The 14987-nt window shown below is 37.8% G+C and overlaps 1 protein-coding gene across 1 annotated transcript in view; it reads left to right on the forward strand.

The window, feature by feature from the left end:
- LOC121870371 (transferrin-like) overlaps positions 1-14987 on the forward strand; it is a 48679-nt gene that overhangs the window by 13287 nt on the left and 20405 nt on the right. The window contains 13 exon segments of the mRNA XM_042372172.1: positions 2745-2869; positions 2871-2900; positions 3847-3980; positions 4861-5023; positions 5025-5093; positions 6914-7077; positions 7749-7863; positions 7865-8058; positions 9478-9608; positions 11494-11603; positions 12982-13127; positions 13329-13431; positions 14477-14601. Of these exon segments, the coding sequence (XP_042228106.1) occupies positions 2745-2869; positions 2871-2900; positions 3847-3980; positions 4861-5023; positions 5025-5093; positions 6914-7077; positions 7749-7863; positions 7865-8058; positions 9478-9608; positions 11494-11603; positions 12982-13127; positions 13329-13431; positions 14477-14601 (1609 nt within the window).

Below are 14987 nucleotides of genomic sequence, written 5' to 3' on the forward strand. Positions count from 1 at the left end.
AATATCCTAAACAAGGGATAAAAGAAAAAATATCCGTAGAAATGGCATATACAGTAACTGAGTAGCTGACTCGCCACCCAATATCACTCGGAGTGGGCAAGGCTGAGTTGTGAGCTATGTTATTGTTAACTTCGTAATTTTTTTTTTTTTTTTACTGTTACATGCACACACATTTGCTCATAGATACAGTACTGTGCAAAAAAATATATCATAATGTCAAAAACACAAAGGGGATAAACATTTCTTTGTTTTCTGGTGCATAGAAGTTAGCCGACAGAGCAGAGGATGGGGGAGCATAAAGGGTGAGTGGAGGGAGGAGTGGCGTGAGGGATATCTCAGCTGTTCTCTGTCTCATGTCCCTTAAACGATTGCCAAATGGCAACTCAGTATTTTACTTTTGTTTTATTTATTCCTCACTTTTACTGGTACAGTATACAGGGGACAAAGTTCAGCCAGGCAGTCAACAAACTGACTCAAGAGACATGTATGACTATTGCCTGTGTGCCGTGATGTCACATGGGGGGGGGGTATGCGGCTGGCCACAGTTACAGCTCACTGCCTCAATACTGTATGTACTGTATGTTCACTTCCCACACATGCACTCTCATGCTCTTTATGTTTATTATTTTATACTCTAGTTTTATGTTATGTGTTCTTTATTTCGAAGCCACTAAATTATACAGTACAGTACAGTAAGTCCTCGTTTAATTTTGCCCCCAATAAAGTTATTTCGTTATAACGTCACTACTCTATAGCTACCAGTAATTTGGTTAACGTCCTGATGACTTAATATAACGTCGTTTTTAGTGTTGTCACGGACTACTTTTTACAGTGCATCACCTTTTCTCGTCTTGGCGCGCTACCTCTTACTCGTGGAATGTCCTGGCGTCCCCAAGCGGTGTCAGTCTTTGTTACATACGTAGCTTCCACAGCGCTCGTGCGTGTTTAAGTGTTTTGCTCTAATACTGTAATGTACGTACTATTAACAATTCGAAAAACAGCAATAGACCATTAGCTTTGCTATGAAAATGGAGGTTTTATACCGGGAGGAGGAGCCACTTGCCTGGTCTCAGTGACTCGCCACCCTCCTCCTCCACTCCACTACCCACCACACACTTGCTCCACCACCTCCATCCATCAGTGAGTACAATATAAAAAGGTAGTTTATTTATATATATATTATTTTCCATAAAATTCATTGAATTTCTGTACTGTATATGCAATGTATTTCATGGGGGAAAGGAGGCTCAGGAACGTAACTCCTGTATTTTATCTATTTCTTATGGGGAAAAATTGATTCCGTAACATTGCCTTTGTTAACGTTGTGGTTTTCAGGAACGGAACCACGATGTTAAGCGAGGACTTACTGTATTGTAATAATGTGCACTTGGAGCACAGAATCATCAGTTTTCCAACTTTCCTCCCAAATTTTTCCTAGTGAGTCAAACATCACTAAACCGAAAATTGGCCATCGTGAAACAAGGGTGTTAAAAATTTTATATTATACGTACAGTATTGCTAAACCGAATTATCATTAAGTGAATGGTGGTTAAATGAAGGATATATGTATATAATACAGGCAGTCCCCAGTTTACAAAAGAATTCAGTTTTTGAACCATTTGTAAATTTACTTCTTGTATACTGTATTTCATCCCATATACAGTACCCATAGACTCCCATTATAAAAGCTGAGATTCCTGGTACGTTCCTAAAATCACACACACACAAAAAAAGAACAATGTCCTTAAGATACAGGGTATTAGAAAACATGTTATTGATGAAATTTTTTGGTGTCCTGTACATAATGATTATAAGCCAATAATAAACATAGTAAGTGAAATACAGTATTACATTACATGCAGCAGAGCACACAGAAGATACTACTAGTTAACCACTCTTAATACAGTACTGTACAATATTGTAGGTTGTTTTTAGATTGTCTTTATAAACTTACCAGGTCTGGTGCAGGAAGCCCTGAGATGCCTATGTCAGCACCTCATTATCTTTTAATACTGCCCCAAAAATATGAAAAGAATAAGAAAAATTTTGTAACTGAATTTTTCCAACATGAATCAAAACATGGGAAAAATGTATACGTATTTTCATACCTTCAGATTTTCTTAAACCAGATCCTTGTAAATCAGGGACAGCCCTTATTATTTCAAGGACAAAATTCATTGTCAATTACTTTTTTCAATGCTCTTATTTTTTTTTTCTTACATTTCATTACCCAAATAAATAATATTATTCAATACTGTACTGAGTTAAAGTTCTTTTATACGAGCTGTTCTTATTCAGATGGCGACCATCAGGCTGCATCATTATACCGATTATTAACAGAATGAACCAACCAGTCCTAACTGAACTCACTTAACCTAACAATCTTAAAATACTTTTTTAGTTAAGTTAGGTCTGGGTAGGTAGGCTATATTGGGGTTGGTTGGCTCAATTTGCATGTTTTACTTATCCTTTTATCCTCTTTGCCAAAAGAAGCCTTGTTTGCATTTCTCTGTGCGTGAAGAGAATCCAAACTGTTTAAACATTACAGTAATTCCATGGGTGAATGTAGGGGTATAGTACAGTATTCTTGAGGTAAAGGACAGCTTTTCTTCTATACAAAATTTGAAACATACCAGATAACTGTTCAGTGAACTATTTTCATCTTCATGAGAACATTTTGCATACTCGAATAGTTTATATTCAAATTTTAAATGAAAGGTTACTTGATTATTTTTTCCTACCAGAATCCTGAAGTGGAGAAATTATCACATTTTTGTCGCATTGGCAATGGGACCATCATGCCTTTAGGAGGCCGAGCCACTGGTGATGGTGAACCTTGTGACTGGGGTGAGCGGCCACTACCAGTTCTCCTCTCCCACCTGTGAAGATAATGAATGCTTGTAAGTGGTTGGGAGACAAGTCTAAACCAATGTAGGATGGGGTATACGTAATAAGAGGAAACAGGGTTTAGTATGAGGTGAAGACTGAAGGAAGAAGGTTTTAGAGAATTAGTGAAAGGGAGAAACATTATAGAGGAGAGGATAGACCAAAAGGTAAACACATCAGTATTGTACTGTACAAGGTCTGTTTAAAGAACTTGTAGGGATTTTATGTAGTTATGTTTTCCAGAGCATTGACCAAATACACCAACAGATGACTTGTTTAGAAGGAGCAATATAACACAAGTACTCAGTGATGTCCTCTTTGAGTGTCAGTCATGGAACATTTGTTATTTAAATTAAGCCCAACAATAAGAGAATGTTGTTAGGCCATCCATCTGTTTATCAAAAAAATTTAAACCCTAAGTCTTTATTCTGAAAATGCAATGGATTTTTTTGTTAATTAATATTTTGGAATGGCAAAAGATCCCTTCACTCTTTTTGTTGGTCCTTATACAAATCAATACTGATGTAAAGCAAAATAAAGTAATTGAGAAAAGAGGAGGAAGGGGGTTTATAAGTATTTTAGTGAACTGTACTGTGTTAGTATAAGATGTAGAAGACGTGAGTAATGTACAGCACAGTACTGTAGTTGGGAATGAAGGGTATGGAGTAGTTTAGTGCAAAGAAGATAGACATGTTAGTAAGGAAGGAAGAAAAAAGAATTAGCAGTTAAATTTTTAGTTAGAGTATTTTGACAACCAAGGGAAACAAGAAAATTCTTTCATGAACTTAAAGGTTTTCTGTACTGTATTGGTTGAAGTATAATATTCTTTATAAAAATGACTGAGAGTAAAAAACAAACAATTTCCCATTGAATGATTCTGATCTTGCATATGGTAACTTGAAACCAGAATTACAAGTATTTTTTCACTTTGCATTATATTCTGGCAACTTTTGATGACAGGAGTCGACGGATGATATGGGTGAAATCTTTAACTTCACAAGTCAAAGCTGTGAGAGAGGTGTTGGGTCTTCCCCGTGGCACTCATTTCACAGCTATTGGGAACATCCTGACACCTTCCAATATCATTAAACAAGGTAAGTCATTTTGATTAAGAGTTGAGGTGTTAATTTTATCACTTTTTTCTTCCAAATATCAAGCCATCCTACAACCTAGTGGAATCAAAGTTGCTACCTCAAGTAGGTAGTAACTTCAAGAATCATGTCATGCTGGTCTGTGATCAACCCCAGAATCTTCAACCAAAACTGATCTATCTTCTGAGATCAACTTTTAAAAATACATACAGTTAGATTAAGTAAATACAGAAAGGTAACACATTTGTGTTCAAATGTCCATTATTATTTAATGCAGCAGAAGAGTCAGGCACTGTCTTTTGTTACCTCTCTGCCTGAGTTGTGCATGCCATTCTTGCAGGTGACACTAAGATAATCAGGGAAATTAAGAACTGAATGCTTTAGGAGTGGTCAGTGGAATGGCACCTGAGATTCAACATTATGATATGCAAGAGAAAGCACCTAGATCATGCCAGTAGTAAAGAGGCAGTTCTCTCATTGAAAAGAATTGAACTTTATCATGAGTTTGGATTGATACTGTATGAGTGTTATGCTTGAAGATCTATAAGAGTGTAATGATCATGACAAGAAACCAAGGTACTCCATAGAACATTGAATTTGACTAAAAGTCATACAGTTATGCATTTTTTAGTGGTGATTAAAAATTAACCTGTTAATTTGTTATTTTCATTCATGATTTAGAATCACAAATTGCATTTGATCTTTATGCTCATACAAGAGTGATTTAACAGTCTTAATCTATAGATTTTACGACAAACTAAATATTCTGTACAGTATTTATATGATATTTTTTGCAGCTTTTGACTTTGAACTGTAATGTTGAATGTCTTGCTTAGCTATGCTAATAAGCTTCATATGATTGAGTTTTCTACTGTTCCTGCAGCTGGATACAAGTTTAATGTGACTCAGCCCAAGAAACCAGTGCGCTTCTGTGTTCAAAATGAGGCAGAGCTTGAAAAGTGTCGTGACCTTCAGATAGCATCGCGGGCATATGGCACAGATGCAGGTATAGGTGTGGGCTGCTTGATGGAGCCTGCCGTCTCCCACCACAGAAATATATTTTGGCAATGCTGATGTTATCGCACTGGATGGTGGAGATGTCTACCAAGTGACTCAGTGAGTAGCAGTAACTTTTGATTTCTATACTTCATTACTGTGTTATTTTATCCATTTGAAGGTTGTGAATGTAAAAATGTCATTATAATGGTTATTTTGAAATTTGAGTGGTGGCCTATGTTTTTTCTTGGCATAGGATTTCTTTCACTAGTGCCTACCGCCCCCCCCCCTCTCTCTCTGAAAATTTTTTTTTGCTATTACTGGTAGCTATACAGCACTGTAATACTGTATATATGAGTATATATACTGTACCACTGTTTTGCTAGTCCCATGTAAGGGTACACCCTTGTATGAATGAAATTACCCCTGTATTGAAAAATATAAAACTTCTTGTGTGCTGGTAGATACTCAAATGTAAGTTATGATCAAGCACTGTGCAGTACTGTAGTTTTCAGAATATAGTCAAAAATATTTTCTTTGGAATGAATTTTTTCAGTCAGCTGAGACTGTTTCCACAATGAAAGAATACAGTAGAGAGTACAGATATTTTATATATGATTTGATGGAGAGATAGTTTAATATAGAAAAGGGGATTGTATAAGAAAAGGAGACTGGAAGGAAAGAGGAGGTGGAATGGGGAAGGAAATAAGAGGGAAAGGAGGAATAGGGAGGAGGCTAGGAATGTAATACATTGTATAAATGAATAACAGGAAGATTGGCAGAGAGTAAAACATTTCATATGACAGTTTTATTTCTAAATTTGGCACTTTAGATGTACAGTAGAAGCAACTATGAGGATGAAGTGGGTGTGGTTGAATTTGTAAAGACTGGTTATGTACAGTTTGTGTGTGATATAGGTTGAGATTAAATGTATGGTGGCAAGAGTATATTAGATTGATACTATGCAACATTATGCAGTTGCTCCTCGACTTACAACGGGGTTCGGGACCCAAATCCAGGTCGTAAGTCGAAAATGCTTAAATGATACATAGAAAATCTAAAATGGGTGTCTCTTTTTCTTCTCAGCACTACAAACTCTCACTTTTAAGCACCAGCCATTTTAAAGTGAATTACAAACAAAAATTTTGTCAGTACACTGCAATCACTACTGTAGGGACTCGAAAATCGTAATTTGAAAACATTTTAGTACGACTGGGGATTCAGTATGTCGAGGTGGTTGTAAGTCGAATTGGATTAAGTAAGTGGGAGTAACTGTATATATGTTCAGTAGTAGCAAAGATACAGTGTTGTTGATTTAAAACACTTATTTGATCAGTATGTTGTTGATTTAAAACACTTATTTGATCAGTATTTTGTTGATTTAAAACACTTATTTGATCAGTATGTTGTTGATTTAAAACACTTATTTGATCAGTATCTTCTCTCTTGCTTCACTCTCTTCTCCTCATGTGTCTTCTCATTTGTCCGGTAATTCATTTCACTGATATTCCTTCTGTTACTGTAAATTTTTCTTTGACTAATGTTTATTTCTTTGTTTGCTGGCGTAATTGTTGTTTGTGATCCTTCTTTTATTGTTTTCTTATGTCTTCTTTACTCCTCAGTTGTCTTAGCCTGTCCTCTCTGTCCCTTCTACAATATCATTATCATATCTACATTGCCTCCCTTTTTATTCTTATTTAGTCTTTCCTTTTGATATTTTTTGTGTTTCACCTTTCCATAATTCCCTCCTGTTATTTATTTATTTATTTTTTGCATATTACAGTACTTTACTTTATCCTTTTTCTACTTTATAATACTCTATACTTTCATTCTTTGATTTTTTTAATGTATTTCTTCTCTTCCATCTGCTCTCCTCTTCTCATCTCCCTACCCTTCTTTCTTCATTAAGTCACTGTTTTAACTTGACTTTCCCCACACAGAGATTTTGGGTTTGAGCGTGTGCTGAGCGAGGTGTACAACATCAATGCTGCATCGCCAACATCGTCCTATTATGCTGTTGCAGTTGTAAGGGCAGACTCGAACATCACATCATTCAGTGACTTAGAGGGCCGTAAGTCCTGCCACACAGGACTCGGCAAGACAGCAGAATACGTACTGTGTTAATTTAGAGGAGTGAAGGTAAGATGTGGGAAAGAGTTGGCATTTGAAGAGGCATTGGAATGAAAAGGAGAAGAGATATTATAGGAATAGTGTAATATAATGTTACATGTGAGGGTTAGAAGGGTAATTAAGAGCTTGGATGGGATGTAAGAGGATTTTGACTGATGGTATAACTTGGAAGAAGGAGTAAGATAGGACTGGAAAGATGTGAGGAGAGCTTGATAGGGATGATGTGACTACTGAAGAGAAATAAAGTGGGTAAGAATATAAGAATTAGGTGGGAAGGATGAAAGACTGGAAGAATAAGAGTTGTAAGGAATAGATGGGAGAAAAGAAGGAGGTAAAAGAGAAGAGCAAGAGGGAAGACCACTGTATGTAAGTTTGAGAAGAGCTTTTTAAAGCCAGAGTAAAAGAAAACTGGTGGAGAGATAAGAAGTTAAATTAATTATGAAGTGACAAGTTAGTATTGTAGATAATGAAATGGGTAAAAATTGAAAATAAAATACTTAAAAGGGGGATTGAAGATGGAAAATGTAATAAAATGAAAAGAGAAGTTGAATGGGGAGAAAATACAATGAAGAACAGTAACAGGAGAAGGAAAAGAGTTAGAATATGCAGGGAAAAACAACTGATAATTTCTGTCCTTGCCTCCCACAGGATGGAAAATGCCATTAGCTACCCTCCTTGAGCTGAGACTGATTGATCCAATCCACTGCAATTATATCATAGCTGCTGCAACATTCTTTAGCGGTGGCTCATGTGCCCCGGGCCAAGAATCTGGCATACAACAACCAGGGCAACTTCAAGGATCGTCTCTGTCGTCTGTGTATTGGAGAAGGCGAGAACCAGTGTGCCAGGAGCAGCTCTGAGCCCTTCTACTCCTACACGGGTGCCTTCAGGTGTCTGACTCATGGGGGTGGTGATGTGGCCTTTGTTAAGCACACCACTGTCCCAGAAAATACTGGTAGGTCATGACCCAAGGTAATATATCGTAAAATGGATTACAACATTGATGGGTGATGATGCAGAAGTAGGAAAAAAGGCTATTGACTTCGGTAGATGTTGGTCTGGAAGATAATGAAAGGGGATAGTCAAAGAGCAGGGAAGTAAGGGATAGCAAAACTGTGAGGGAGAAGACAAGGGGTAAGAACACTCCTAGTTGAGAGCCAATAAGGTTAAAAGAAAGACAAATAACCACATATTGTACTTAGAACCAGGCACTTCACACTGGTAGATGAACAAGGCTTCATCTCTCTGTGTAACATTGTGCTTCCAGTCTTGAGGTCAGTATCCAGGTGGAGTCACTGCAGTTGGAAAAATATAAGAAATTCTTTGAAAATGTTGTGAGGCATTAGTATGTTTAACAGTAATATTTTATTTGGCATCTACGGTATCAGGTTTATTCCCTGCATTTGTTTCAGTGTCTGTAAGTTTTGTGCTTCTATTCCAGTTAAAGTTAGATAAAACATATCATGATAGTACAGGTATTGTGCCTGTTATGCTGTCATTATACCTGTAGTATGAAAAATTCATACTAGCATACTTATGGTTATTATTTTATTCTACCTCATCTACGATCCTATTTGTATCATCAGTGAATGCAGTAAGTGATCCACCACCATCGCACTTGAAATTTTCTGGGTTGTCTTCTGATTCCAATTTTGTGTAGATTCTAAGTGGGGCATCCTTGAGCTACAGTATCAAAAGTTTTTGCAGAGTCAAAATAGATGACATAAAAAGATGACTCTTTAGCCATCATATCTATCTAGTTGAAGATACCAGATAGGTGACAGTAGATTGGTAAGGTAGGACCTGCCATGTTTGAATCCATGCTGGTTGTACAAGTTTGTAAAAGGAAGTCTGTAACCCTTTAACAAAGAATTAATTACTTTCTGAATTTTTGTTATTAAACTGAGTATATTTCTCTGATGTCTTAACTGGTGCTGTTTAAAAGTAATTAACTTACTGTATCTTCTCATCATCTGATATTATTGTGATACACCTGTAGTACAATAATGGAGATTATTTTCTTAGCTGTCATGATCTTCACAAAATGGATGCCTAAGAACTTCTTCATTGTTTTATATCTGAAAATTTTGTGCTGTATAATAGTATAACCTCAATTTAAATATTAATGGGAGTGATGAGTTATTAGCTTTAAAGGTTGTAGTGGTGTTTTGTATTGTACCAACTAACAATTTAATTTGAACGTGTGTATTTTTATAACTAGTATGTGTGCACTAGTGCCTTGCAGTTTCTAATTTCGTCTCATATGTTCTAGTGCTGTACAATAACTCTCCATTATTTGAATATATTGTTTGATTTGGTTGATATGAATTATACCTGTGGTCAGTTCTTCATCCTTTAACTGTTTTGCTTTCAGATGGCTCCAACACAGAAGACTGGGCAACAGGTCTACAATCTGAGAACTTCAAACTCTTGTGTCCAAATGGTGGTTCAGCTGCAGTCACTGAATACCACACATGTAACCTGGCCTTGGTCCCAGCACATGAGGTAAGTGTCAGGGCTACACTGCTATGTTACTGAGCTTAATGTCTATTGAATTCTTTCCAGTTAGAGTAGTTACTGATTCTTGATGTACCTCAGAATGTCAAAGTTCAGTAACTATTGGTAATTTGTTGCTTTCCAAGTAATATTGTCTTCTATAACTATAAATAGGTAATAACATACTTGTGCTTATGTACAAGAAATACAATGTTAGTAAATATTGCAAGTATTATCCAGTGGTAGATTATTCATTTAAGCTTGTACATACAGGACCAACGGTAAAGAGGCATATCATGTCCCAACAAGACGAAGAAGCTGCATTAATTGAGACTGAATATGAAAAAGACCGAGGTGTGTATGTTGACAACGAGCTGAAGTTCTCAGGCCATTGCGAGAAGAAGGTGAATCAGCAACTAAATTATTAGGTCTTATAAGAAGGTCGTTCAGATATCTAAACTGTCTGTCCTTTGTAACGATCTTCAAGAGTGAGGTACCTCCCTGTCTTGAGTACTGTCACCCCATCTGGTCCCCGAGATATGCTAGGGACTGTCAGTTGATTGAAAATATCCAAAGGAGGGCCACCAGACTGGTGCCTGCACTCTGGCACCTCAGCTACCCTGAGAGATTAGAGCGCCTGAAATTGCTTAGCTTATAGTACAGACGGGCAAGGGGGGACCTAATTGAGGTGTATAAACATCTCAAAAGGCACTACTCAGTCTTGTGCCCTTACCTGGAGCTGGCGGATGCTCACCGACAAGGGATCGCAGCTCAAGGTTGAAGAAGCTGCAAGCCCAGAAACCTGTGAGGGGTAACTTTTTCGGAGTGAGAGTTGTGAACTCTTGGAACAATCTGCCAGAGAGTGTTGTGATGGCACCGAGTGTTAGCTCTATCAAGACCAGACTTGACAAGCACTGGAGCAGGTTCAGATACATTCAGTAGCCAATGCATGCCCAGTACTTGCCAACAGTGCATAACAGAGATGTGATTGATCGCCCAAGCGGCTAACAAGCCGGTCAGTGGTGAAGAGGATAAAAGTAGAATGTTATAAAGAATATTTTTCCACACAAATTCACTCATGAGAATCTAATTGGTTATCAGACCAGCAATGCTAAAAAATGATGACAATAGACCTTAGAATGCCTGTAGTTATCTAGTTTATACATGTACTATTAGAGGCGGATCAAGGAATATCCAAAGAAGTTGTGGGTGGGAGAACATAGTGAGCACAGAGAGCCCACCTAGCTGGTGAGTTTGGGGGGGGGTTGCTGTAAATCCCCCTATAATTTTTTTTTATATCTGACCATCATTGTGGGCATTTTGAGGCCATTTTGAAGCCATGTGCACTTGATATTAGGAGATATTCTGAGGTCAATACAGTAGTGCAGGGGTAATTACTTTTTACTTTATAAAAATGCCTGAGTACAGTAGTGCATTAAAGAAAAAGTATTGGAATTTTCTGATGAAAAGGGGGTTTGGTTCCCCAAGACGCCCCTGGATCCACCCTTGACTGTAAATGGGCAAGGGGTGAGCAAAGAGAAGTTGATAAGAACCTCAGAAGACACTACAGTACTCAGTCGAGTGTTCATACTTGGAACTAGTGGATGTCCACCCCACTAGAGGTCACAGCCTCAGGTTAAACTTAAGAAACCATAAGTTCAGGAAATTATCATGACAATATTTTTGAAATGAGAGTTGTGAACTCTTGTAATAATCTGCCAGAAAATGTTGTGGTGGCACTGACTGTGAGCTCATTTAAGACCAGACTGGAGCCAGTATTTGCTAACAGTGCATAACAGACATAATGACTGCCCAAGGGACTAACAGGCCGATCAGTAGTGAAGAGGATAAAGTACTGTACCCTATAATGGTAAAGTATCTCTTATCCCATCAGGTAGTGGTATCAGGAAGGATGTCAACAGACCGAAAGAGTCAGGTGCGGCAAGTGTTACTGGGAGTGTCAGAAGTGTTCAAAGGAGGTGCCCCAGGAAGTGAGACATTTAAGTGAGTACAGTATAGAACTTATAGTATTTTTGTCTTTTTTTGTTATTCTTTTGAAATGTTGATATGAAAGAACAAAAAATTGTTAATAAAATTTGTTGATGATGAAAATAACTTTTGCCTAGAATTGAATATTGTGCTACATAAATCTAGAATGTCACTAATTGCTGTAAGTTTACAGTGTGTAAGTTAACAAGATTTCATATAAGGACATCATTTCTTCATCTTGGCTTCATATGTACTGTACCATCACTAAACTGTTGTCATTGCCGGATTTTCTTGAAACTTTTCAAGTCTGAGGATTACATAAAAAATTGTTGGAGGTTGCCCCGGGACAAGTCCTGGAAACTGGAGAACAAAATGGCAAAGGTAGATAGGGGGTGCAAAATTCTGTACTGTATTTTAGAACCATCCTGAGGTGAAATTTTCTCAATTCATTATTCTAGAGAACCTCTGAATTACACAGTTGAGTAACTTAGAACATTTTTTTCTTCTCAGGTGTGTCATTTCATGTGTCTATGGTAACACCCCCTTGGATCCACAGCTACTGGAGTTACTCTCCAGCTTAACAAAATTACTTTCCTCCAAACCAAGTGTTATTTTTCCAACAATACCTGTCCGAAGGACAGACTGGTGCCTGCACTGCAGCACCTCAGCTACCCTTAAAGATTTGAGCGCCTGAATTTGCCTAGCTTATACTACAGACGCGCAAGGGGAGACCTAATTGAGGTGTATAAGCATCTCAATGGACACTACTCAGTTGAGTGCCCTTACCTGGAGCTGGTGGATGCTTGCCCCACAAGGGATCGCAGCTCAAGGTTGAAGAAGCCACAAGTCCAGAAAACTGTGAGGGGTAATTTTTTCTGAGTGAGAGTTGTAAACTTTTGGAACAATCTGCCAGAGTGTTGTGATGGCACCGAGTGTAAGCTCTTTCAAGACGAGACTTGATAAGCACTGGAGCAGGATCAGATACATTCAGGAGCCAGTGCATGCCCAGTACTTGCCAACAGTGCGTAACAGAGACGTGACCGATCACCCAAGCGGCTAACGAGCTGATCAGTGGTGAAGAGAATAGAAGTAATAACACTAAAATGTGCATTGTACACTGTGTTTGTAGCAGTTGAGAGCATGACCCACAAGGGAGAGCCAGTCTTATGACTTAGTTTCCCCAAAGCTTCTTTTTATTCTGTATTTCTGGTCTCTACCTATATATTTTGAGCTCCCTTAAGTTCTATATCATATTACATCCTTTTGATTTTAAACCCCACCTCATGCATGTCAGTTTCATGCTTTTCAAACTCCATTACACATTTGAATATTTCTCTTTCATCATGTATCTTCTCAAGTTCAATTTATATTTTACCCTTTATCCTTTTATCAGGCTATTTGGAAGCTATCAGGGCAAGTCAGACTTGTTGTTTAAGAACACAGCTGTAGGTCTGAAGGCCTTAAGTGAAGACACTCCAGATGAAAGGAAAATGAAGAGGGACTACTTTTCAAAGCTTAACGAACTTCACAGTTGTGAAGGTGAGGGAAGAAGAAAATAAATTGTACATTAAATCATGATCATGTAAGATAACCAATTATATGTACAGTACTGTATACTTTAAAACCAGTTTTTGGTAAGATTAAGGAAATAAAACAAAATTTTATATTTTGTACAGACAGTAACATTTGGACTTTTTAACTTATTGGTATGAGAATAATTTGACTCCTGAAATTTTTCAGTTCGTGTGTGTGCCCTTGAGGGGGAGATGGCAGACTGTGAAGCCATGGTAAAGGTGATGAACGAGGTGGGCCAACAATTTGTCTGTGTCAGTGCCAGGGACAGGTGAGACATAACCTTCAACGTTATTCCTCATTTGTGTGTTTAAGTTAGAAGAATATTCACAGGTGTTGATGAATGTGTTTGGATGACTGTATACCAGTGGAAGGCTGATCGTGAATGTGAGCAAATGTAAAGAGATAAAAATGAGAAATCAAAGAAACCGAGAAAATAAATGTGAGCTTTTCTGGAGATTGAATGGAGTACATATAGAGTTTCATGTATCTTGGATTAGATGTGTCAGCCGACAGAATGATTGGTGATGACTTGAACCATGGAGTAGTGGAAGAAATGAAAATAACAGGTAGTTGGAGAAATATATAGAGAGAACTGTGTTAAAAGGCCACATGTTTGAAGTATCCTGGACTGTGGGTACAAGAGGAAAGAATAAGTTGGAAGAGACAGAATGAAGTAAATAGGATGCAGAGAAAACAATTACAGAAATAAAGATGAGATAAGGATGTGAAAGTCATGTTAAGAAGAAAATGGGTTTCAGTTTGCACATTTAGTATAGTCATATTGAGACACTGGGGAATGAAAGAATGATATAAAGTGTAATGTGAGCATGTGGATACGCCAAGTGAGAATGTGAATATTACCTGTTGTATTTTACAGGTAACAGAGACCTTAGCCTATGTTTGCTATGCTAATAGTTGGGGGGGTAATCACCCGTATGTCTCTAGTTCTTTTACTAGTAGAGAACATTCATCTCCAGCATTCCATGCGGATTGATTGCTGTCCCATTTTACTATGAGAAATTCATACTAAACACTTCTTATGAGTCCTGTCCTCCCCTCTGCACTGCCCCTTTTTTGGCTTCCTCCCAGCCATCACTGAGGTTGTTTGTTGATGTTTCATGCTGTCAGTTAAGTGTTTTCTTTGTTTGTTTTATATCACATATTAATATTACAAACACGAACACAACTGGATGGGAATAACTGTATATATGAAGTGCATTACTGTTTATAAACTGGTCCTTCATAAATTAAGAGATGCCTAGAGTGTGTGTATGTCTGTATGTAATAGTGTACTTCATTTCTTGTTTGTGTAGGCTGGATTGCGTACAGCGTGTGGTGCGCGGTCAAGTGGATATGACCCCTCTTCCTGGGAGTTACCTTAGTGTCAACTCAAACCTCCGAATCATTGCATCAGCCCGTGACCCGAAATTTTCTCAGGGTGAGTTTTCAGGAGTAAAGACTGACAGGGGCCATGTTTTAAGAAATGACAGATAGTTAATAGTATAACTTGATCAACTCTCTCCTTTTGAGATCCTTTCACTGAGTCGGGAGGTGGTTCAGTATGAACCCATTTCTTCTAGATCTGAAAGAGCCTGTACAGAATACTGGAAGGATTATATGGCTGTCTGTAAGATGCTAGGAAGAACCTTATTGGTTGTAGAGATTGAGTAACCTTAATGAGTAGAAGTTCAGTAGAAGCCCAGCCATGTGTAAGGTGGAGGTGTAAGACCCAAACTGCTTGGTGGATAAGATATTTTTTTTCCTATAATTGGAGAGACCATTATAGAGGTGTATGTCAGCATATGAAACAAAAATTTTTGATGA

The sequence above is a fragment of the Homarus americanus genome, unplaced genomic scaffold (genome assembly GCF_018991925.1).
Source record: "Homarus americanus isolate GMGI-L3 unplaced genomic scaffold, GMGI_Hamer_2.0 scaffold40856, whole genome shotgun sequence".
NCBI classification, from domain to species: domain Eukaryota; kingdom Metazoa; phylum Arthropoda; class Malacostraca; order Decapoda; family Nephropidae; genus Homarus; species Homarus americanus.